The sequence below is a fragment of the Panthera onca genome, chromosome B4, assembly GCF_046562875.1.
Source record: "Panthera onca isolate mPanOnc1 chromosome B4, mPanOnc1 haplotype 2, whole genome shotgun sequence".
Lineage (NCBI taxonomy): Eukaryota > Metazoa > Chordata > Mammalia > Carnivora > Felidae > Panthera > Panthera onca.
In genome coordinates, this window is record NC_138345.1 from 83,241,707 (window position 1) to 83,268,650 (window position 26,944).

General features: G+C 38.5%; 1 protein-coding gene across 38 annotated transcripts in view; it reads right to left on the bottom strand.

Annotated features, from left to right (window-relative positions):
* Positions 1-26,944, bottom strand: part of R3HDM2 (R3H domain containing 2) — a 161,490-nt gene that overhangs the window by 53,023 nt on the left and 81,523 nt on the right. For 21 of the 38 annotated variants that reach the window (XM_060657175.3, XM_060657202.3, XM_060657184.3 and 18 more), the window contains one exon: positions 1,138-1,207. The exons of 15 other annotated variants lie outside the window; for them this stretch is intronic. In XM_060657175.3, the coding sequence (XP_060513158.1) occupies positions 1,138-1,207 (70 nt within the window). Of the gene's footprint in view, positions 1-1,137; positions 1,208-11,867; positions 11,889-13,233; positions 13,256-26,944 lie in introns of those variants that run through there. 2 more of the 38 variants (XM_078449765.2, XM_078449761.2) reach the window with 2 other exon arrangements.

Genomic DNA, 26,944 nt, shown 5'->3' on the forward strand with positions numbered 1-26,944 from the left:
TAGCTATGTCTGATCCTAAAGCTGTAGGTGTCCCAAGGTAGACATTCAAGAGTGTTCTGGGATATGAAGCGTGGGATGAGAAGGGTGCCTAGGTCTGAGGCCTCTCTTCAGAGAGTGTCAGTGGGGACAAATTTTGGGGTTCAAAAATTAGGTTTCTAAGTTCTCCTGTCTTTCCCATCCATCTGGGTCACTCCTCATGACTTCATACTTTTTAGTTTATAGAAAGTATTTTATTTGACCTTCTCAAGGTATATAATATTATTTCCATTTTTGAATGAAATACTACCTAATACTACATGAATTGCTCAGGGCCATACTATGTATATAAGGAGACAGAGTTCAAACCCAGCTCTTCTTGATGGCAAAATCCTATGTTCTTTCTACTACAGTGCTCAAAGGACAAAAACCAACAACAGTATGATAACTGCATGCCTAAAGAGGTAAATGGCTCAAGAGCCCTGGGAGGACATGAAAGAAGGCCCTAAGGTCCAACACTCCCTTCTCTTCAAAGAGAGAAAGCAGAATATGGGGGAAAAGGCAGTAAAGTACTTAATGGAACATGTAAGTCTACAGCTATGTGACAGGCACCAAGTCCTTTAAGGACTTCAAAAGTCAACTGTCACAGGCTTCACTAGTACTAGGCAAACAAAAATAACAATAATAATAACAAGTGTGCCAATTTTGTAAATCAGGGAAGTGTTAAGAAAATCACTCTGCTCTATAAATGCAAAAGGATTCACTGGTGTGTAAGGAAGGCCACAGGCATTGGCTGATGTCCAGAGCAATTCCTTAGGCAAAGTAAAGAGAGAAACAAGATTAAAATGTTCTGGACATGTACCCTCTTCCTTTGTTCAATAGGTTATAGCTGTACTTGCCCTGAAATAAGAACTGCAGGTGCTTTTGATCAATGGACTGGAATGCTGGGCTTCATTATAATTTCTACCAACTCCTCTACATTCTTTACCAAAAATGCCCATTTTACTTCTGTGGGCAAAACAGAACAAATCAAATTTCTTCCTCTTTCAAGCAAAGAACAGCAGTGGGGGCCTTTCCTTCTGCTGCTTCCATTTTCTTTAGCTTTATCATAGTAATGCTGCTATGTAGAAAATATCACAGAATCTCAGGGATGGAAAGGACCTTGAAAGTTCACACTGTCTTTTCCCGCGCCCTGGCAAAATTGCTCCCAAGTCAATCCAGAGAAGACATTCTGGAAAAGAAAAAAAAAAAAAAAAAATCACAATTTACCTACTGTCCATGGCATTTCAGGATGCCTTCTATTACTAACTTAACCGCCATGCAGGTAAATCTATCTTGCCCTACTGTGATGACCTTAGAGGTCAATGCCACCGCTTGTTAGGTAGGGAGGACACCTAAGCCAACAATTTAGTATTAAAAGAATTATTTCAAAATATAAAATTGAACGTGAGATTGGCCAGGGAAATGAAAAAAGAACAACCTAATTTCATATAAAGGAGCCAGGAACCTTTAAGAATCATTATTCCTTAAGCCTCTGCTGCAAAGTAGAGTCTGCTATTTACTTGGCAATATCCAATCACTTCTTCCTTAAAAGAAGTGGTTTTTAGTTGGACACATGGCTGCCTGGAAAAAAGCAACACATATCCCAACCTCCACTGTAGCTAAATAGGAGCACATGACTAAGTTCTAGTCCATGAGACATAAGAAGCAGTGTTATGGATTAAACTATGTGCCTCTCTAAATTCCTATGTTGAAGCCCTAACCCCCAGTATCTCAGAATGTGACTGTATTTGGAGACGGGGCCTTTAAGGAGGTGATTAAGTTAAAATGAGGCTGTTAGAGTGGACCCTAATCTAATCTGACTGGTATTCTTGTAAGAAAAGGAAATTCAGATACACGAAGAGACATCAGAGATGTATGGGTAGAGGAAAAACCATGTGACATAGCCTTCTGGAGAAACCAAATCTGCCAACACCTTGATCTTGGACTTCTAACCACCAGAGCTATGAGAAAATGAATTCTGTTGTTAAACCATTCAGTCTGTGGTATTTTGTTATGGTAGCCCTAGGAAATTAATACAAGTAGTAAATACAACTTCTATGAAGTATCCTTAAAGGAAGTGGGTAGCCCTTCTTTACTTTTCCCTAATTCCTGCTTGCTTAAATGTAGAAGTAAAGGCTGGTGCATTAGCAGCCATCTGGGACTGTGAGATGATACTAGGATTGAAAACCACAGGTTGTGAGGCAACATACAGAAGAAACCAGGGTCCTTGACTACAGCAGTCAGACTAGATGGACTATCCTAGATTTCCTGAATGTGAGAAAAATACACTTCACTCTTATTTAAGATACTATTTAGGCACACACATGCACACACACACATATACTAAGTAATTCTGATTAAAAAAAAAAATTCCTTAATTCCTAGAAGCAAGGAATCCTGCAGCAACACTGGAGCTTATATGTACTTGAAAGGAAAGAGGTAAAATAAGGGAAAGTTGGCATTTTTTTTTAAGATTTTATTTTTTAAACGATTTTAATGTTTATTTATTTTTGAGAGAGAAAGAGAGAGAGCAAGCTCATACGAGTAAGACAGGGGCAGAGAAACAGAATCCCAAGCAGGCTCTGTGCTGTCAGTGCAGAGCCTGACATGGTGCTCGAACTTATGAACTATGAGATCATGACCTGAGCCGAAATCAAGAGTTGGATGTTTAACCAACTGAGCCACCCAGATGCCCCTAAAAGATTTTATTTTTAAATAATCTCTACACCCAACATGGGGCTCGAACTCACAACCCCAAGATCAAGAGTTGCATGTTCCACTGACTGTGCCAGTAGGCAATCCAAAAGTTGGCATTTTATGGAGGATATAAGAGCATCACTCTTGGGCTCTAATGCTACCTCTGCTGCAAGGAAAAGGCTAAACATAATAATAGGGTGAATTAGGGGCAGTGCCCAACAAAATAACATTCAATCTCCAGAATGTAGGAGGCAGCAAGCATGTTGTAGTGGATACATTTATGGACTTTGTAGCTTGATGTGAATTTGGCTACAAGACTACTGTTTCCAAAACTTAGTAATCATGTAGCTGAGCCTCAGCCTCCTCATTTGTAAGATTAGGCATAATGCACATCTCACAGAGCCATTGCAAAAACATGTGAGATAATGAATGCAATGGACCCATACACAGTAGGTATTCAATAAATTTTAGTTCCTCTTCATCACATTCCACAGTAAGAAGGAAGAGGAAGATAACTGAATGACCCCTTTTCCTTGGCATCTTGTATACACCCTTTTCCCAATCAGTACAGGAGCTACTGATATTGAAGAGGTGAGACTCTTACCTATCTTAATGATAAGCGGAGAGTAAAGACTGCAAGAAAGAGAAAAGGAAATTTTATTTACCCCTTAGTGTTGGCTTCCTATTTTTCTTGGTACTTTGGTATTTTAAGAACTGTTTTTTGCAGGGTGTCTGGGTGGCTCAGTCATTAGTTAATCATCCAACTTCAGCTCAGGTCATGATCTCATGGTTCATGAGTTGGAGCTCCACGTAGGGCTGGAGCCTGCTTTGGATTCTGTGTGTGTGTGTCTCTCTCTCTGCCCCTTCCCTGTTCGCACTCTGTCTCTCTCCCTCTCAAAAAAATAAACATTTAAAAAACAAAACGAAACTGCTTTTTAAAAAAAAATCAGTTCAGGTCGGGGCACCTGGGTGGCTCAGGTGGCTAAGCGTCCAGCTTGATTTCAGTCCAGGTCATCATCTCAATGGCTTGTAGGACTGAGCCCCACCTCACCTCGAGCTCTGCACTGATAGTGTGGAGCCTGCTTGGGATCCTCTCTCTCTGCCCCTTCCCCACTCATGTGCCCTCGCAATTCTCTCTCTCAAAAAATAAATAAACATTATTTTGAGAGAGAGAAAGTGAGAGACAGAGTGTGAACGGGGGAGGGGCAGAGAGAGACGGAGACACAGAATCCAAAGCAGGCTCCAGGCTCTGAGCTCTGAGCACACAGCCTGATGCAGGGTTCAAACCCACGAGCCCTGAGATCATGACCTGAGCCGAAGTCAGATGCTTAACCGACTGAGCCACGTAGGAGCCTACCCCCCTCCCCCACCCCCCGGAAAAAAAATAAACAGTCAATTCAGTTGGAAAGACTGTTTCTTTCCAAAAGAAAGAACTCCAATGTTTGATATAGCTGTAAGCACAGACCTAAGGCAAGAGATCACTGAAGAGTGCCTAGTTCCTTCAGACTCTGTTATCCATGATGGCTGGTCAGATACGTAAAGAATACCCAATGTTTGTTGGCTCAGATCCTAAGGAGCCCTCACTTCTAGAATGCTGATCATTGATCACTCTGTTGTGTGCAGAGTTAGACACTTTACAAATAGATATCATCATTCCTTTTTTATAGAAGAGTAAACTGAGGATCAAACTGATCAGACAGCAAATTTTGTTGACTCTAATTTCAGAGTATATATCCAAAATCTGATGACTTCCTACACTTCCACTGCTACCACCCTGGTACAAACCACCATCTCTCTTGGTGGAATGACTGCAATAACCTTCTAACTGGTCTCCTGCTTCCAATCTTGCTCCCCTACAGTATTTTCTAAACATAGCAGCCAGAGTGATTATGAAAAAACATTTTCAGATCATGTTACACCTTTGCTTAAAACCATCCAATGGCTCCTCATCTCAGAGCAAAAGCAGAAGTGCTTAAAATGACCTACAAAAGCTTAAATAGTCTGATACCAGTTTGCCCTCTGACCCCAACTCTTATTACCCTCCCCCCCCAACTTTTGCAGGTCCAGTCACACTGGCTCCCCCATGCCCTAAACCCACTTTATGGTGATTACTTTTTGCTGTTCCTTCCTTCTGCCTGGAATGATCATTTTCCAGATAACAGCATGGCTTGCTTACTTTTTCTCTTCAGGTCTTTACTGAAATGCCATCTCAGTGAGCCTTCTCTGGTCACAATAACTAAAATTATAAAACCCCAAATGCTTCTTATCCTACTCCCCTAAGGCCTCCCCCACAAAAAGTTACTCAATCAGATACCAAACAGACTTTTTGCTTCTCTCTGCTTAACAGATAAATCTGAAGTTTGTTTTCTTCCTTCTCTGAGATAGAAAGTGACAGTATAATGAAAAGTTCACATCTCCCTCATAGAGATGCAAATACCTCAAAAGAGGAGAAAGAACAAACCCATGGACCTCTTGAGGTCTGTTTCAGTCCTTCAAGTCTGTAAAGAGCCAAGCATGGCAGCACTGGAGAAGAGGACAAGACTCACCATAATTTCTGATATAAAATGTAAATTCCCTGATATAAAATATGAGAAACCTAATACTCTTGACTTCTTCCATTTACAAGATCTAGAGAGGGAATTTTCTTAGTATGACTGACTCAATCTCTAAAGCAATAAGGTACAGGAAAGGATAGCATGCCATGATTTGCTATGACAAAGAACTAACACTGACTGAGTGAAATCTCCCAGACCTGTGTCAGTCAAGAAGTATGAAGAAGCTAGGAAAGTGAAGACAGAAAACATGGAAGCAACTCCCAGCTAATCCTCTAACTCCAGACAAATGGTGTGCTAATATAATACCAACAGGGATCTACCATATCAGAGTGGAAGAGAAACAAGGAAAAGCAAGTAAGAAAAAAGTTGCCAATTTCCGACTCAGCTTGAAAGCTACCAAAATTTGCAAGGCCTCTCTAGATACAAAGCCCAATCTCCTCTGGTCTAGAAGGCCAGAGTTTGACTTAGACTTGGCATAAGCTCCACTGACTGCAGCAGCAGCCTGATTCACAAATAGGTGATAAGTGTTTCCTACTATATCTTCTTCCAATCAAATCACATTAGGAAAATAATGTATCATTACAGTGTTTATATTAAACTGCAAATTTTGAAAGAGAAGAGAAAAACACTTTACACCATTCTTGAAACATTTTGTTTCACAGCTCTATGTACAGTTGTGGTATTAATGTCATATATCACTCGGTAAATGAATTCTGCAAGGTTAAATAATGATATGTTTATGTTCTTTCTGCTCATTGGCCCCCAGGTCAGCCAATCTGATCCAGGACTCCATGGCAACAGGCTCTATCACTAAGAGCTACAAGATAAGATCCTCTGCCTTTTTTTTTTTTTTTTAAATAAAGTATTTTCCACAGAAACTGCTACAAATACTGTCAAAAAGTAGTCTCCTCAGACAAATAAAAAATCCTGCCATTCTGATATGCTAAAAATGAACAGTGGCAGGAAAGAGTGAATAGCAATGACAATGAACCTATGCAAATAACAAGGGATCTCCAAAACTCCACAGAGATTTCCTCTTGTTTAATTTCAGTAGAGAAATTCAGGAATCCTTGAATTGTGAAAAACCAACACCAAGATAAATTGAAGATTAGTATTAGGGGAGTGCTGCCCAGCTGAAATCACAGTATTGAAGCTTCCCAGGTGATAATATATAGGGAGAGCTAAAAGTTTTAACTTAAGACAGCCAACCTTTGGGGCCCTGGGTGGCTTAGTCAGTTAAGCGTCCAACTCTTGATTTCAGCTCAGGTCATGATTTCACGGTTTGGGTTCAGCCTGCACTGGGCTCTGTGCTGGTAGCACAGAGCCTGCTTGGGATCCTCTGTCCTGCCCCTTCCCTGCATGCATATGCAAGCTCTCTCTCAAAATAAATAAACTTGAAGAGGAAGAGGAAGAAGAAGAAGGAGGAGAAGGAGGAGAAGGAGAAGGAGGAGGGGGGAGGGGGAGGGGAAGGAAGAGAAGGAGGAGGAGGAGAAAAGGCAGCTAATTTTGTAAGTTTCTCATCATTTTTTCTGAACTGTTAAAGTGAGCCTTAAAACTCACAGATCTCAGGTTCTTATTGCCCCTATTTCTTTTTTTCTTTTTTTTTTTTTTTAATTTTTAGTGTTTTTATTTATTTTTGAGACAGGGAGACACAGAGCATGAGCTGGGGAGGGGCAGAGAGAGAGGGAGACACAGAATCTGAAACAGGCTCCAGGCTCTGAGCTGTCAGCACAGAGCCCGACGCGGGGCTCGAACTCACGGACCGTGAGATCATGACCTGAGCCGAAGTCGGCCGCTTAACCGACTGAGCCACCCAGGCGCCCCTGCCCCTATTTCTTAAATCACAGCTCATACCGTCCTTCAAATTCTGTGATGTCTTCTTCTCTACATTCCCCTCCCCTACCATCGTCTACTATGCTTAGAGAAAAAGACTGCCATGTCCAAATGAGGAAATAATACATTTGCTCTTCACATACCATATGCCCCTATTCCTTCTCCATCAGCTGTAGACCTCACTGAAACAAAGTGGAAGCAAGAGAATTACAAAGTAGTTAAGGAGACTAGACTGAAACAACCCATCATTCTCCTTAGAGGAGTTCACTGACATTCTAAAATCCACCTGACATATTACAACATATTCTGCTTTCCAGCATGCTTTTCACCAATAACTGATAAAATATTTCTGGCTGCAACAAGCAACTCTGGTCCCCACCTGCTGGTATATGGTGGTAAGTGAATGCTGAAAAGTAGACAGAATCTAAAAGGTCAGGGTCAAAATTAGCTTGGAAACTGTACATTTTCATCTGGCTCACATTGTTGTGGCTTTTTGTTTTAATTGTGCTAAATACACATAACATAAAAATTACCATTTTATTCATTTTTAAGTATACAGTCCAGTAGCATTAGGTACATTCATATTATTTGCATTACAGAAGAGAACATGGTTTTAGACACAAAGGCCATGGTAAGAGACTACAATCATTCTTTCTGTGATTATTTACTAAACTTGTATTTATTGTACAAGTCACTTATTATTAAGAAGTATAGTTTAGGGGCCTGGGTGGCTCATTCAGTTAAGCGTCCAACTTCAGCTCAGGTCATAATCTCATGGTTTGTGGTGGGTTCGAGCCCCACACTGGGCTCTATGCTGACAGCTTGGAGCCTGGAGCCTGCTTCAGATTCTATGTCTCCCTCTCTCTGTTCCTTCCCCACCTGTACACTCTCGCTCTCTCTGTCGCATGAGCTCTCTCTCTACCTCTCTCAAAAATAAACGTTAAAAATTTTTAAAAAGAAATATGAAGAAGTATGGAGAATAGTCAAATGTTAATATCTGATACTAATGCCCACTAAAAGCAGTGATCCACACATATATTTCCAGTATGCTTTTCACATGCTGAATATAGTTTCTTACGTGCACATCTCAGTTCCCAAACAAGTCCAAAGCATATAGAGGTCTACATCTCTTTTGTCAGCACTGAGTTCCAAGGGACCCATAGTTAGCATGCTAACCCATGTTAGCAGACTAACATGAGAAGCAATAGACAGAGTTCTAGAAACTCCTAGAACAGAGAAAACATTTCCTGTTACACTGTTTCAAATTTCCCATGAATTGAGGCACTATTAAGAGAATTAAGGTTTTAAAGAGACAGCAAAGAGGTAAAATGTTAACTTGTAGTGGGAATCATAATATCAAAGCTAAAAAAAAAAAAAAAAAAAAAAAAAAAAAAATCACTACCAGCCCTCTGTCTCGATCAGTTGCCTTTATACCTTTGTAACAGAAAACCCAAACATTTTGTTCCCTTTTCTAAAAAAAAATCCTGGGCCAGTAGGCAGAGAAAAACAGCATATTTACTAATCTCAGAAGCAAAAGAAGTTGCATGAATAGGCTATTTTCTCAGTGATGCTGTCTTCCAATGTGAAAGCCCTGGGATCTGGTCAGAGGAGGCCATTTTCCTCAAGTACCAAAAACAGCTGCAGCAGCTATCATTTATTGTGCATCTACTGTGTTCCATTTATATAAGGAATTTATATAAGTTCTATCACATTTATCTTCACTTTCGCACATTTTGAAAATTTACTTTCAGATACTAACAGTAAGGATTTAAATTTTTTTCTTTAAAAATTTTTTTAATATTTATTTTTTAGAGAGAGTGAGACAGAGTATGAACAGGGGAGGGGCAGAGAGAAGAGGGAGACACAGAAACCGAAGCAGGCTCCAGGCTCTGGGCTGTCAGCACAGAGCCCGACACGGGGCTTGAACTCACAAACTGCAAGATCGTGACCTAAGCCGAAGTTGGACACTTAACCAACTGAGCCACCCAGGTGCCCCAGGATTTAAGATGTTTTCACCTTTCTTTTAAGATCAGAAAAGTATTATAGGCTTCTTTATATTTATAGAAAACACATACAAAAAGAAAAGAAAAAACAACCATAATCTATAACTAAGAGATAACTGCTATTAATAACAGTATTTTTAGACATATTTTTCTAAATTTTGTTTCCATATTTGTATGTAATTTACAATCACATTGCATACATTTCCGTATCTAATATACACACATATATATATTTTTAATCAGAGAGAGAGAGTGAGCGTGCACACGAGTGGGGGAGAGGGACAGAGGGAGAGAGAGAGAATCCCAAGTAGGTTCCACGCTCAGAGTGGAGCCTGACACGAGACTTGATCCCATGACCCTGGGATCATGACCCAAGTCAAAATCAAGAGTCGGACGCTCAACCGACCGAGCCACCCAGGTGCCCCCATAACTAGTAATTTTTATAGTTTACATTACATAGAACATCTTTATACCATGATTTTTTCTACTACTAAAACTGTGACAAAAATACAACTGTGGCCATTTTCTCCATTATTACTTTTAAAAACAGTCATTTTTTAAGTTTTAAGAACGGAGAGAAAGCGCTAATGGGGGAGGGGCAGAGACCGAGGGAGAGAGAGAATCCCAAGCAGAGCATGGAGTGTGACCCCACGACACTGGGATCATGACCTGAGCAGAAATCAAGAGCTGGTCGCTCAACCAACTGAGCCACTCAGGTGCCCCTAAGGTTTTATTTTTAAATAATCTCTACACCCAAATATGGGGCTCAAACTCACAATCCTGAGATCATGAAAGGCACACTCTACCAACTGAGCTGGCCAGGTACCCCACATGTACCATAAATTTTAACTATTTTCCTATTATTGGATATTTAGGAAAGCTGTTACTTTTTATAATAAAATAATGCTGTGATGAACATCTTTGTACTTAAGTCTTTATTCACATTTCTCATCAACTCCCTAGAATAAATATTCAAGAGTTCTGGGGGTAAAAAACGTCCCCCCAGGTTCACTCCAGTTAACAGAAGCGAGGCTAGCCACACTATCTGTAGTGTTTCTCAACTGTTCCCCCAGGAACATAATAATGTCCACTTCACACATCCCATGACAGTGCCTGGACTTTAAGGACATTCACCCAGGTAGGGCTTCTCAGTTTCTACTTTTCTTCAACTCATGCCCCATTTTAGTAACATTAACTCTTCTTTCCTATATATTCCACTAGAAAAAATATATGCCCTGTACTCCTTTAGACTCACTGGCCTAAGAAAATTAACATGGAGGAAAGGACAAAAAGTTACACAGGAAAATGTTCTCTTTTATGTTAATGTCACACACACCGTTCACTAGCTCTTGTCAGTATACCTTGATATTAGAGAGCAATCCAAAAGATGAAGCCTCAAAAACTACAAAAAAAACCTCTCTAAATCCTTATTATGAAACTATAAGAAGGTAAAAGGGTGTGGAGATATTGAATATTTCAGTATTTGTTTGTGATCTGACATATGGTCAATCATTTAAGATCCTAGATTTTTTAAAAAGTAAGCTCTATACCCAATGTGGGCTTGAACTCATGACCCTGACATCAAGAGTCACATACTCTACAGACTGAGCCAGCCAGGCCTGCACCAGGTCTTAGTTTTTTTTTAAGCTTGTGAATTTAAGGAGTCTTTCTATATAGTACTTCATATAAATCTTACATTCACAAATACATGGAAAAAGAATATCACCTCATCAACTCACAGAGAGAAAAGCAGAGGATACAAAGTTTCAGAGGTAGACAACAAAGGCAAGTGTCCTAAGATTTTAAAGCACATCAGAACAATGGTACAAAGGAAAACACAAAACAAAAAATAAAAAACAACCAATCATCATCGACAGAAGTCAAAAGATCAATGATGGCCAAGGAACAAAAAAGAGAGCAACTAATCTGAGAGAACACGTTCCCAATTTGGCCTCAAATAATAAGCATCAAATTAGAAAAGATACTTCCTAAAAGGACGAACTGTGTCAATCTTAAACTTAAGTACTTAGATTATACAAATATTCATTTAAAAAACTCAGTATCTTACATGGCTTTAAAATCACTCTGGCTTCTCAAAAATTACTGGTCACCTGAAGATATAAATGGTACATTCCTAAACATTAATAAAATGGCTAATGCTAACCAGGAACTATCCTTATAAAGACTTTACATGCACTAACTCTTTTAATCCTCAAAACAACCCTAGCAAGTGGATACTATTATTATCTTCATTTCATGTACTTTACATACGAAGAAATGGAGATATTAAGTAATTTGTCCAAGGTCAGAGAACCAGCAATTGGCATAGCTGGAATTTGAGCTCAAGCAGCGTAAATCCAGGGTCCAAGCATTTAGCCACTATACTTTTCCAAAAAACAAAAAACAAAAAACAAAAAACAAAAAAAAAACAAAAAAAAAAAACAAACAAACAAAAAACATACCTCCCAATAGACTATTTAACTATAGACTATTTAGTAGGTAGGCTAGGAGCTAGGAGAGAAGAACATCAGAAAGAAGTCTGTAAAAAGTTTTAGGCACAGAAACAGTCTCTATCAATTTTGCCAGAAAGTTCTTTTGATATATATCACATTTTAAATTATTCCAAATAGGGTGATGGTAAGCACCTTTTGCAAAAGCAGTTCTTGATCTTTTCTTCCCCCTTTAACCAAAAAAAAAAAAAAAAAAAAAAAAAAAAAAAAAGTGGAAAAAAAGGAAGGATAAAAAGAAACTGAAATCTTACTTCTCCAACACCTTTCAACAGCTTTTCTTGCCTTGACCTTTTCCAAAACCTTGATGGTTAGAAAACAAAGATGAAAAAAGAAGGCACTTTCAGTTGAAATAAAAAGACCTCTTAGTAATTTTTCCACTGCTAATGACTGAAACATCTAAGACTTTAGGTCGATCCCACCCACTCCCAAATGGAAGGAAAACCAAGTTAACAAAACCGTCATCTTTTAATTTCACAGCAGTTTTCTTCCCCCTCTAAGGCTATTCCTGTCCTCGCTGCAGACAGGGAACTGCTCCCAGTGACGTCAGAGCAGTCTCCCAGCAACGATTAATAGGGCTGTCCACCACAGGGGTTTCCTGAAAAGCTAGCAAGAAATTATCCACATATTTGCTGCAATACTGAGATGCAAGGATGTGGTGGAATTTCTCTTAACTCTTACAGCTCCAGTCTCTGGCAAGGTTATTCTGGAATGCTCTCAGTTTCCCCTAGGATTATCTTCCTTTTTCTTACCCTACTTCTCTCCAAATAAAATTATAATTTTGTTAGTTTGAGATACTTACACCTGTAATAAATATTGATATATGTGAACTAGCATAAAAATAGGACTGAATATAAGTCCAGCAGACATTACTCTTTTCATTTCATACACAGAAAAAATGAAAGCAGAGAACAGAAAAGCATGTCAGGACAGAAAATAGGCAAGCAAGTTCTTTTCCATATATGCCTCCCAAACACACCCATAGACAGGCAAATCTTAAATTTTCCTAGGCTCTAGTCTACTGAATTTTTCACACTGACCTCTGCAGGCAACCCTCCAGAGATCAATGGTATTAAAATGGAGTTGCATAAAAAGAAACAGGATGCCCAAACACTTACTTAAACCAAAAAAAAGGTAAGTTAGGTTCACACCCAAGAGGATATCTAACAATTTCTTCCTAAAGCTTTGCTTTAGCTCCATACATTCAAAATGAGAGTTTTACTTTAACTACAATAGCAAGGAATTTCACCCATCTACTTATTTTTTGAGGTCTGAGAAACAGTATACAAATTGCCTGCTCAGGACCAGTGCAAATAAGGTAGAAAAATTCCAAATTCCAAAGCTCAACCTAGAATTACTCATGGATGCGAGCTTCCAGAAACCTGCTTATGAGCCCTTTTTCATTCCATATTTAGAAAAAGCAATTAAGTAAAATTCATTAGCAGCAGGACATACAGGGTTAATTCAAACACTATGCTTCAGCAATCCTGACTTTGGCCCCAACCTATTCTAAAAGGAAACAAACCAAATAGCATCGCTATCATTAACAGTATCCCACTTTGGCTTCGGCTCTGTTCAGTGGAACCCAGTTATCATCAAGGCATCGATGGAAAAACGCACCGCTTCAGATGGATTTTCTTCTTCCTTCTCTCTGTCCCCTCCCTCTCAGAAGAAAAAGACTGCAAACAAAATCACTACGTCACTGGAGGCAGAGGGAATCCCATCTCTGCACTCTTTAGAAACCAAGGCCAGCAAATAAAAACAGGCCAATTACAAGAAACAAACAAGTAATCCAAAATAAGAAGCAATAAACCCACAGGAAATTCTTATAAGCTCAATACGTCAGAACGCATGTTTCAGTAAAAAGGCTGAACACGTTCCTCTTAAGATGTTCAAAATCAAAAAAAGCTTCCAAGACACGGCAAAGGCGACATATTTCTTATCATCACAGTTAAAGACTAGGGGGCAGTTACATAAAGACATAGGACACAGAGATATATTCACCAGCCGGGTGTGGATTGCTGTGGAATGACACAGTGAAGGATATTTATAGGGGATTCCCTGCTTCCTGCAATGTGCGTCAACAGCATCACCAAAGAGAATAGAAATCACCACTATTCTCATAAGCTAAATCTGAATGAAGCAACGCCTGAAATAGCCATTGAAGAGGTAGAATCTGAATACAATAAAAGTTCTAGCAAACCTAATTTTCGAAATATTTTAAAAATAAAACCCAGGAAATGAAAATGCCCACAAAACTTAACATATGAGAATTCTCTAATTTTCCTAGTTTGTATAATCCAGTTAAATTGACTAAGATAAAAAAGAGCTTTCTAGCTTCTTCCCTACTCAGTCTGTGGAGTTCAAGGACTTTTATATAAAGAAAGAAAATTATCCAAAACTCACCCCAGATGGATCTGCACTTAAACCAACAGCAAGCTCACATTATTAATGGAGACCTCATTGTAAGAATCTGTTCTGCTGGAATTTTGCAGGAAGAAATTCCTTCTGGGAAACCTGTGCCTCTTCCCCCACCCACGGTCCCCTCCCACCCCCTTCACCCTTGAATGAAATGCTACTGATCCTTGCTGCTGCGTCTCCAGCAGGCTAATTGCTCTGACAAGCAGCTCTGAAGCAGACCACGGCCCAGCTGTTCAGAGGGATGTCACCCAGAGCTCTGCCAATAGTCACACACACACACACACACACACACACACACACAGGCCGCAAGAGCACCCCTCCCAACTCATCTTCTCGCTCTCATTCAAGCACTTCAGTGACATGCCTGCCTCCACACTGCTCTGAGGATAGCTTTTTTTTTTTTTTTTTTTTTTTTTTTTTTAATTTTTTTCAACGTTTTTTATTTATTTTTGGGACAGAGAGAGACAGAGCATGAACGGGGGAGGGGCAGAGAGAGAGGGAGACACAGAATCGGAAACAGGCTCCAGGCTCCGAGCCATCAGCCCAGAGCCTGACGCGGGGCTCGAACTCACGGACCGCGAGATCGTGACCTGGCTGAAGTCGGACGCTTAACGGACTGCGCCACCCAGGCGCCCCGAGGATAGCTTTTAAAGACACAGACACAGCAGCAGTTCTTTCCTGCTGCATATGTTGAGATGCCAAAATAAAGTCTTATTACAGTAGAATAACAAGTTGTAGGTATGTATGGAGTTAAAAGTTCACTTTGAAATTTACTTGGACTTTTTCTAATATGTAAAATAACTGAGGACAGAGAAATAGTCTTTGCTTAAAAGCTACTAAGTTGGACTTCAGAAATTAAGAGCAAACCTAGACAGAGAATTTTCTTTCCAGTGAGTTATACAGGTAGGCAACACAGAATACTAGTAGCTATCTGTTCCTCCCTCCCTATGTGTCTCCAAAAGGATGGGGAGGAAAGACTTTGGCTATAAAATGGGGGGAAGAGGAAACTGTGATGGCATCTTACTGATTAATGAAAAAGGACAAGAATAGAGTGTAAGGATGTGGATGAGGATAAACAGAACTTTAAAAAAGGAAGTGATACAAAAGACACCAGGAAAGAAGAGTAATAGTTCTTTTAATTTTTATTATTAATTATTTTTAATTAATTTTTTAAATATTTATTTTTTAGAGAGAGAGATAGTGTGCAAGTGGGGGAGTGGCAGAGAGAGGGAAACACAGAATCCAAAGCAAGCTCCAGGCTCTGAGCTGTCAGCACAGAGCCCCATGCAGGCCTCAAACTCATGAAATGCGAGATCATACCTGAGCAACCTACTGAGCCACCCAGGAGCTCCAGAAGAGTAACAGTTCTTAAAAGTATGCATGGCTATGGGACAGAAGACACGTAAGTGACCTTGGGTCCTGATTTTTAAGAACCCAAGGAAAGGTAGTAATAATCTCTATTGTTACATTTATTTTTTTTAATTTTTTTCAATGTTTATTTATTTTTGAGAGAGAGAGAGAGACAGAGTGTGAGCAGGGGAGGGGCAGAGAGAGAAGGAGACACAGGATCTGAAGCAGGGCTCCAGGCTCTGAGCTGTCGGCACAGAGCCTGATGTGGGGCTCGAACTCACAAATCATGAGATCATGACCTGAGCCAAAGTCGGACGCTTAACTGACTGAGCCACCCAGGCGCCCCACTATTGCTACATTTATAACTGGACATTATAAATGGTGCAAGGTCTTCAGTAGCACAAACTAATACATGGTAGGCTCCAGGCATCCTGAGAAAAACAATAAAACCTGTCACAAAGACAACTAGTTGTTCATTCAACAATATATTGGTTGTGTACTTGTGTTCTTACTACAGGCCCGACACTATGATAAGCTCTAGGAATATGAGATAGATTCATTAGGGGTCATACAGAAGGGGAAAAAAGGATCTGGCTTTCATTCTGAATGAGATGAAGTGATTAGGGGGTCAGAAAGCTGATCTTGAAGGGACAAAAGACCACTGATAGAAATCTGGCTTTTACATTTAGAGGAGAGGCCATCTCACTTGAGATGACAAGCCACTGGGAATTCTTAAGCAGAAAATGGCATGCATTTGACCTATGTTTCTCTTTTGCCTCCAAATTTTTGATAAATTTCTAACATTCAGAGATATTGCAAAAATAGTACGAGTCACCTAGATTCATATACAGGTTAGTACATATGTGTGCATGCATCCATGTGTGTAAATTTTTTTCAGAACTATTTGAGATGTTCTCATAATGACCCTTCACACATAAAATAATTCAGCATGTATCTCCTAATAAAGTCACTCTGAACTATGAGAATAACCACTACTCAAGGCCCAGATGGGTTAATGGGTAGAGCACCTACCCAATAATAAATAGTACTGCAAAAGCTTAGAAAACTCAAACGACTTTAGTATCACCATCTACAGAAAGCTGGACAGAATTTGCAAGGTGAACCTAACCAGGTCAAATGTCTGTTAAAATAAAAGCCAACATTCACCCTAGCATTTAAACTAGACCCAGACTATTGCTTCTCAGCCTTTTGGCTAAGATCAAGTGTAAACTAGACCCAGACCCTTGTAATATAATATTCATATTTTCCAGAATACAATCCAAAAATTACTTAGCATACAAAAAAAAGATACAAGATAATTTCAATTTGTATAGGAAAAGAGAGGACCAGATACAAATTTGAGATGACACAGATATAAGAAACCTGACAGCTATTAAAACAGCTATTATAAAAATTCTCCAACAGCAGTATAACATACAGACTTGTTGAATCACTATGTTGTACACTTGAAACTAATGTGAACACTGTGTATCAACTATACTTCAAATTTTAAAAAGGTATTTTAAAAGATTTTTGTGGAGATAGAAAGATAATCTATCACTTGAGAATTGTATTTAAGCATGAAAAATACCCCCTATATTGAGCTAATATCCCTAACTATGATTAAAATAATAACTTTCTTTTATTAAAAAAAAAAAAGAAAATCTTTCCCTAAAAAATTAGGGAAGCATTCCTGAAACTAATGGTAAGACAGAATGTCTCAAAAAAAAAAAAAAAAAAAAATAGAGGATATAAAAAGAACCAAATGGAAATTTTAGAATGAAAAATATAACAACCAAAATATAGATATTTACTTGATGGGTTCAATAGCAGAACAGAAATGAAAGAAGAATCCAGTGAATTTTCAGACAGATCAAATTCAAACTGAACACAGATAAATCTGAAGATTCAATAGCAATTAGAGGCACCTGAATGGCTCAATCGGTTAAGCATCTGACTTGGCTCAGGTCATGATCTCATGAATGGGGAGTTTGAGCCCTGAAGCTGGCTCTCTGCTGTCAGCATAGAGCCTGCTTCAGATCCTCTGTCCCCCTCTCTCTCTGCCCCTTCTCCACTCTCTCTCTCTCACAAATAAATAAATATAAAAAATTTCAATAGCAATTTAAATAGGAATCAGCTCGGGGCGCCTGGGTGGCTCAGTCGGTTAAGCGGCCGACTTCGGCTCAGGTCATGATCTCACGGTCCGTGAGTTTGAGCCCCGCGTCGGGCTCTGTGCTGACAGCTCAGAGCCTGGAGCCTGTTTCAGATTCTGTGTCTACCTCTCTCTGACCCTCCCCTGTTCATGCTGTGTCTCTCCCTGTCTCAAAAATAAATAAAATGTTAAAAAAAAAAATCTTACATAGGAATCAGCTCAAATCTGAACAATAAAAGATTGGGGGGAAAAAAAGAAATTATCAAGGACCCGCAAGACAATAGCAAAATGTCTAATATTTGGGCCATCAGTGTCCCAAAAGGAGGGAATAAAGAGTGTGGTGAAATATTTGAAGAAACAATGTTTAAAAACTTCACTAATCTGGGAGGCACCTGGGTGGTACATTCAGTTAAGTGCCCGACTCCATCTCGGCTCATGATCTCACCATTCATGAGTTCAAGTCCCACATCAGGCTTTTGCACTGATGGTGAGGAGCCTGCTTGGGATTCTGTCTCTCCTTCTCTCTGCCCCTCCCCTACTTGTGCACATGTTCACTCTCTCTCTCCTCTCAAAATAAACTTTAAAAAATTAATTAATTAAAAAAAAACTTCACGGGGCGCCTGGGTGGCTCAGTCGGTTAAGCGGCCGACTTCGGCTCAGGTCATGATCTCACGGTCCGTGAGTTTGAGCCCCGCATCCAGCTCTGTGCTGACAGCTCATAGCCTGGAGCCTGCTTCAGATTCTGTGTCTCCCTCTCTCTCTGCACCTCCCCCACTTGTGCTCTGTCTCTTCCTCAAAATAAATAATCATAAAAAAAATTTTTTTTAAACTTCACAAATTTGTAAGACATAAACATATAGAGTCAAGAAGCTCAGCAATCCCCAAATAGGATAAATAAAACAAAATCTACCCCTGGATTTATAATAATCTCATGGCTTAAAACTGAAGACAAAAAAAAAAAAATCTTGAAAGCAACCAGAGAAAAATGATGTGTTACCTATTAAGGAAACAATGATTTGAATGACTTTATATTTCTCATCACAAAGGGGGCTTAGAAGGAAATAACATTTTAAAGTGCTAAAAGGAAATATAGCATTCTATATCCAGAGAAAATATCCTTCAGTAATGAAAATGACATAAAAACATTCTCAGATAAAGAAAAACTAAGATAATTCATTGCCAGCACACCAGTTCCCAAAGAATGGCCAGTGGCACCTGGGTGGCTCAGTTGGTTGAGCATCCTAATCAATTTTGGCTCAAGTCATGATCTCTCAGTTCATGGGTTCGAGCCCCAAGGCAGGCTCCTCAGCACGGAATCTGCTTGGGATTCTCTCTCCCTCTCCCTCTATCCCTCCCCCACATGCACACACACCCACCCCCCCAAAAATAAATAATTTTTAAAAATAAAATAAAAGAATGGCCAAAAAAAAAGTTCTTCAAAAAGATGGGGAATAATACACCTAATCTTAGAAGACCAGGAACAAAGAAAGAAAAATATAAATACTAAATATCTGGTTACATATAATAGACTATTCTCTTCCTCTTGAGTTCTTTAAAATATTTGATATTTGCAAGCAAAAAATTCTACGATTATCTCATGGAATTTTCACTGTATGTCAATAAATGTAATAGATAAGACAACTACAATATTAAGCGGAGGATAGGACAGGAACTGATACGGTATTAAGGTTTCAACATTCTACCTAATGGCAAAGTATTCATTCTAAGTAGACCATAAGTTAGGTGTGTGTATTGAAAAAAAAAGAGAGATCCCTAGAGCAACCAATAAAATCTACACAAAAAAGTATAGTCAAAATCTAACAGATAAATTTAAATGACTAAAATGGAAAGCTACAAAATGTTCTAATGACTCTAAAGACAGGAGAAGGATATCATCAGAGGATTAAACATAGGAAGAATAAAGAAAAAAAATATTATGGGAGACTTAAATCTAAACATATTGATAATTACATGAAATGTAAATGGTCTAAAAATGCCAATTAAAAGACAGAGGCTGTTCAAATACAAGAAATACAGAAACTTCAAAAATAATGATATAGGCAGGTTGAAGGCAAATAGAATAATCTGCACAGTATGATACTTTTTTTTTTAACGTTTATTTATTTTTGAGAGGGACACACAGAATGCGAGTGGGTTAGGGGCAGAGAGAGAGGGAGACACAGAATCTGAAGCAGGCACCAGGCTCCGAGCTGTCAGCACAGAGCCCAATGTGGAGCTTGAACCCACGAGCCGTGAAATCATGACCTGAGCTGAAGTTGGATGCTCAACTGACTAAGCCACCCAGATGCCCCTCAATATGATACTTTAATAGTGTATACAAGACATTAGACATTAGTGAAAACCCACAGAACTGTATAATACAAAGACTGAAACCTAATATAAATAATGGACTTTACTTAATAATAATGTATCAATATTGGCTCATCAATTGTAACACATGTACCACACTAATACAAAATGTTAGGGGAAACTGTGTATTTTGGAGGAGGACTTCTATGGGAACCCTGTGCTTTCTCCTCAATTTTTCTATAAACTTAAAATTACTCTAAAAAAACAAAGTCTATTAATTTAAATTTTAAAAGATCAAAAAAAGATACACTATACAAATACTCACACACACACACACAAAGGCTGGAATGGCTATATTAATATTAGCCAAAGTAGACTTCAGAGCAAAGAAAGTACCAGGGATAAAAAAGAATATTAGATAATGATAAAAGGGGCATCTCATCAAGATGACAGTTCTAAACATCTATGCACCTAACAACAGAGCTTCAAAATTCACAAAGCAAAAACAGAACTAGAATTAAAAAATAGACAAATGCACAATTACAGTTGGATGTTTCAAGACTCCTCTTCCTGGAATAGATGGACCCATTAGACCAAAAATCAGCAAGGATATAGAAGAAGTGAAAAATATCATCAAATGACAGGATCTAATTGACATTTATAGAATATTCCAATTAAAAATGGAATATTCATTCTTTTCAAGTGCTCATGTAAACATTCACCAAGACAGGCCATATATCTTGAGTCACAAAAAAAACCTTAACAAATTTAAAAGAACTAAAATCATAAAAAGTACATTCTCTCACCATAACAGAATGTGATTAGAAATCAATAACAAAGATATTATAGGAAAACCTCCAAACACTTGGAAATTAAACAACATACTTCCAAATAATCCATGGGTCAAAGAGGTAATCTCAAGAAAAATTGGAAGATATTCTGAACTGAACAAAAATGTAAATGTAATATACCAAAATTTGTGGGATACAAACTAAATACATACTTACAAGGAAATATATATGTAGCACTAAATGCTTATATTAGAAAAGTAGTGTCATGTATTGAATATCTGTGTCCCTCCAAAATTCATATGTTGAAGCTCTAATCCTGTGTAGCTTTATTTGGAATGGGGTCTATAGGAAGTAATTAAGTCAAATGAGGTTACATGGATGGTGTCCTGATCTGATAGGATTAGTGCCCTTATAAGATGGAGAAAGCTTGCTCTTTCTCCATCTTCCCTAGCACAAATAAGAGGTCCTGTGAGTATACAGCCAGAGAACAGCTGTCTACAAGCCAAGAGAAGAGACCTCCTCAGACTTAAGCCTACTTTGTTGGCACCTTAATCTTAGACTTCCCAGCGCAGAGACCTATGAGAATTAATTTTCTGTTGTTGAAGACACCCATTCTCTGGTATTTTGTTCTGGCAGCCTGTGCTGACTAATACAAGTAGAAAGGTCTTGGGGGGCCTGGGTGACTCAGTCAGTTAAGCGTCTGACTTTGGCTCAGGTCATGATCTCACAGTTTGTGGGCTCGAGCCCCACACTGGGCTCTATGCTGACAGCTGGGAGCCTGGAGCCTGCTTCCGATTCTGTGTCTCCTTCTCTCTCTGCTCCTCCCCAACTCGTGCTCTGTCTCGGTCTCTCAAAAATAAATAAATGTTTTTTGAAAAAAAAAAAAAAGCAGAAAGGCTTATATACTAACTTTCCATCTCTAAAAAAAAAAAAAAGGTGGCACCTGGGTGGCTTAGTTCGTCGAACATCCAACTTTGGCTCAGGTCACGATCTTGTGGTTCATGAATTTGAACCCCGCATCATGCTCGCTGCTGTCAGCACAGAGCCCACTTCAGGTCCTGTGTCTCCTTCTCTCTCTCTCCCCCTTGCCCGCTCATGCTATCAAAAATAAACATTGGGGCTCCTGGGTGGCTCAGTCAGTTAAGCGTCCGACTTCAACTCAAGTCACGATCTCATGGTTCGTGAGTTTAGGCCCTGCATCTGGCTCTCTGCTGTGAGCACAGAGCCTGCTTTGGATCCTCTGTCTCTCTGACCTTCCCTCCCATAAACAAATAAACATTAAAAAAATAAGCATCAAAATAAACAAAAAGAACAAAATAAACTCAAAGTAACCAGAATGAAGATAATAATAGAAAGCAGAAATTAATAAAATTAAAAGCAGGAAAAAAAAAAATCAATGAAACCAAAAGCTGATTCTTTGAAAAGATGTCACAAATCTCTAGCAAGACTGAAAAGATAATAAAATTGACAAATCTCTAGTAAGACTGACACAGAGGAGAGAAAACACACATACTAACAGGAATGAAAGAAAAAAAAACAACCCAGGAGTGCCTGGGTGGCTTAGCAGGTTAAGTGTCTGACTCTTGGTTTCAGCTAAGTTCATGATCTCATAGTCTGTGAGATCAAGCCCCGTGTCAGGGTCTGCACAGACAGCATGGAGCCTGCTTGGGATTCTCTCTCTTCCTCTCTCTGCTCCCCCCAACACTCCCCCCACACTCACGGGCACACAGTCTCTCTCTCTCAAAATAAATAAGTAAACAAACAAACAAACATTAAAAAAAAAAGATATCACTTTGGGATTCCACAGACATTAAAAAGATAAATCAACAACTCAGGAAACAAAAGGTGTTGGTGAGAATGAAGAGAAAGGGGAACACTTTTGCACTGTTGGTGAGAATGCAAACTCGTGCAGCTACTCTGGAAAACAGTATGGAGGTTCCTCAAAAAATTAAAAATAGAACTACCCTACAACCAGGCAATGACACTACTAGGTATTTATCAGAAGAATACAAACATGCTGATTCGAAGAGGCACATGTATCCCAATGTTTATAGCACACTATCAACAATAACCAAATTATGGGAAGAGTCTAAATACCCATCAACTGACGAACAGATAAAGAAGATGTGATATATATATATATATATATATATATATATATATATATATATACACACACAATGGCATATTACTCAGCAACCAAAAACAATGAAACCTTGCCATGTGCAACAACATGGATAGAACTAGAGTGTATCATGCTAAGTGAAATAAGTCAGTCAGAGAAAGATAAAGATCACATGATTTCACTCATATGTGGAATTTAAGAAACAAAACAGAGGAACATAGGGGAAGGGAAGGAAACATAAGATAAAAAGAGAGGGAGGTAAACTCTAAGAGACTCTTAAATACAGAGAACTGAGGGGTGACTGAGTGGCTCAGTTGATTAAGCCTCTAACTCTTGATTATGGCTCAGGTCCTGATCTCAGGGTTTCCTGAGTTCGAGCCCCACATGGGCTCTGTGCTCTCAGCTTGAGATTCTCCCTCTTTCTCTTTTCCTCCTCTCTTTCCCTTTCTCAAAATAAATAAATAAACTTAAAAAAAAACAACAGAACTGAGGGTTGCTGGAGGCGTGTTGGGTGGGGGGATGGGCTAAATGGGTGATGGGCATTAAGGAGGGCACTTGTTGGGATGAGCACTAGGTGTTACATGTAAGCGATGAATTACTAAATTCTACTCCTAAAATCAGTATTACACTATATGTTAACTAACTTGGATTTAAATAAAACTTAAAAATTAAAAAGAAAAGATAATAAGCATTACACACAATTCTAAACACATAGATTCAACTACTTAGTTGAAACAGACCACTTCCTTAAAAACTACAAGTTATCAAAAGTAATCAGAGATAAATTAGATACTTGAATAATCCTATAACTAACAAAGAAATCTATAGGGCCCAGATATTTTCTCTGGTAAATTTCAGCACACATTTATAGAAGTAATTGTATCAATTCTGTACAATCTCCTCAGAAAACAGAAGAGAAGGAAACACTTCCTAACTCATCTTATGAGGACAACATTACCCTGATACCCAAACCAGGCAAAGACATTACAAGTACAGACCAATATCCTCATAAAACAAAGATGCTAGCATTATCAACAATAGCCAAAGTATGGAAAGAGTCCAAATGTCCATCGATGGATGAATGGATAAAGACTATGTGGTATATATATACAATGGAGTATTACTCAGCAATCAAAAAGAATGAAATCTTACCATTTGCAACTACGTGGATGGAACTGGAGGGTATTATGCTAAGTGAAATTAGTCAGTCAGAGAAAGACAAAAAACAGATGACTTCACTCATATGAGGACTTTAAGAGACAAAACAGATGAACATGAAGGGAAACAAAAATAATATAAAAACAGGGAGGGGGACAAAACAGAAGAGACTCATAAATATGGAGAACAAATTGAGGGTTACTGGATGGGTTGTGGGAGGGGGGATGGGCCATATGGGTAAGGGGCATTAAGGAATCTACTCCTGAAATCATTGTTTCACTATATGCTAATTTGGATGTAAATTTTAAAAAATAAAAAATTAAAAACAAAACCAAAAACACAAAGATGCTAAATGTCAACAAAATACTAGTAAATCAAATCCAGTAATATATAAAAAAGATAATGTATTACAAACTAGTGGGTGTGTCACAAGAATGCAAATCTGATTCAATTTTTGGAAATCAATCAATGTAATCCACCATACTGAATCTAAAGAAGAAGAAAAAAACACATGATCATTTCAACCACTGAGGAAAAAAGCATTGCACAAAATTCAGCACCAGTCACAATAAAAACTCTCAACAAACTAGGAATACAAGGAAATTTCCTGAGTTTAAAGGGCAACTGTAACAAACTTAAAGACTGATTCCTTCCTGGAGCACCTGGTTGGTTTGGTCCGTAGAGCATGCAACTCTTGATCTCAGGGTCATGAGTTCAAGCCCCACGTTGGACATAGAGCCTACTTACAACTAAAACAAATAAGTATATAAATAAAATCTTTTAAAAAATCCCTAAGATGAGAAACAAGACAAGGTTGTCCACTGTCAACCATTACTATTCAACATCATAGTGAAAGTCCTAGCCAGTACAACAAGCAAAGAAAAAGAAATAAAAGGCATACAGATTGGCAAGGAAAAAATAAAAACTATTTTTCTTCAGAGACAATGTAATTATATAATTGTATACATATAAAATACATGAAACTACCCCTCTACACACACACAAAACCCTAGAACTAGTAACTGTGTTTAACAAGATCACAGGACACAAAGTCAGCACTGCCCAATCAAATTTCCATATATAGCAATGAATAACTGAAAACCAAAAATTCTACAAAAATACCATTTATGATCGCTGCCTCGAAATTAAATACTTAGGTATAAACTTAACAAAACATGTACGGGATCTTTACCCTAAGAACTACAAAAACACTGAAGAAAGAAACTGAAGACCTAAACAAATGGAAAGACATACCGTTTTTACTGGCTAGAAGACTCAACATAGTAAAGATATCAATTTTCCCCAAAATGATCTTTAGATTTAGTACAATTCCATTCAAAATCCCCGTAGGATTTTTTTGTAGATAAAAGTAACTCCAATATTTATATGGAAAGGCAAAAAAGCAGAACAGTCAAAATAACTTTGAAGAATAATGTTGTAGGAATCACAGTATCCAATTAAAAAATTTTTTTCTTAATGTTTATTTTTGAGAAAGACAGAAAGAGCAGGGGAGGGGCAGAGAGAGAGGGAGACACAGAATCCGAAGCAGGCTCCAGGCTCTGAGCTGTCAGCACAGAGCAAGATGTGGGGCTCAAACTCACGAACCACAAGATCATGACCTGAGCCAAAGTTGGACACTTAACTAACTGAGCCACCCAGGCACCCTTCACAGTACCCAATTTTAAGACCTACTATAGAGTTAAAATAATCAAGACAGTATGGAATTGGCGATGGGAGGAACAAATAGATCAATGAAACAGAATAGGAAATCAAAAAATAAACCCATACAAATATAACAACAGACATATTTTACAAAGGTTCAAAAACAATTTAATGGAGAAAGGACAGTCTTTGTAACAAATGGCATAGAAACACTGGATATACAAATGTAAAAATAAACCTAAACCTTACACAAAAATTAACTCAAAATAGATTGTTGATCTACCTAGAAAATGTAAAATTATAAAATGTTTGGAAGAAAACGTAAGAGTATATCTTTGTCACCTGGAATTAGGCAAAGAGTTCTTAAATAAGATACCAAAAGCACAATCCATAAAAGAAAAAAATGACAAGTTGGACTTTATCAATAAAACTTCTGTTCAGCAAAAGGCACTGCTAAGATAAAAAGACAAGACACCAGATGGAAGAAAATATATGCAAATTATGTATACAACAAATGACTTGTATCCAGAATAAAGAACTGTCAAAACTCAATAATAAGAAAATCCCAGACTTTAGCCTCTACTACAAAGCTGTAATCATCAAGACAGCATGGTATTGGTACAAAAACAGACACACAGACCAATGGAATAGAATAGAGACTCCAGAATTGGACCCACAAAAGTATGGCCAATTAATCTTTGACAAAGCAGGAAAGAATATCCAATGGAAAAAAGTCTCTTTAACAAATGGTGCTGGGAGAACTGGACAGCAACATGCAGAAGAATGAAACTAGACCACTTTCTTACACCATTCACATAAATAAACTCAAAATGGATACAGGACCTGAATGTGAGACAGGAAACCATCAAAACCCTAGAGGAGAAAGCAGGAAAAAACCTCTCTGACCTCAGCCGCAACAATTTCTTACTTGACACATCTCCAAAGGCAAGGGAATTAAAAGCAAAAATGAACTATTAGGAACTCATGAAGATAAAAAGCTTCTGCACTGCAAAGGAAACAATCAACAAAACTAAAAGACAACCAACAGAATGGGAAAAGATATTTGCAACTGACATATCTGACAAAGGGCTAGTATCCAAAATCTATAAAGAACTCACCAAGCTCCACACCCAAAAAACAAATAACCCAGTGAAGAAATGGGCAGAATATATGAATAGACACTTCTCTAAAGAAAACATACAGATGGCTGACAGGCACATGAAAAGATGCTCAACATCGCTCCTCATCAGGGAAATACAAATCAAAACCACACTGAGATACCGCCTCGCACTGGTCAGAGTGGCTAAAATGAACAAATCAGGAGACTATAGATGCTGCAGAGGATGTGGAGAAATGGGAACC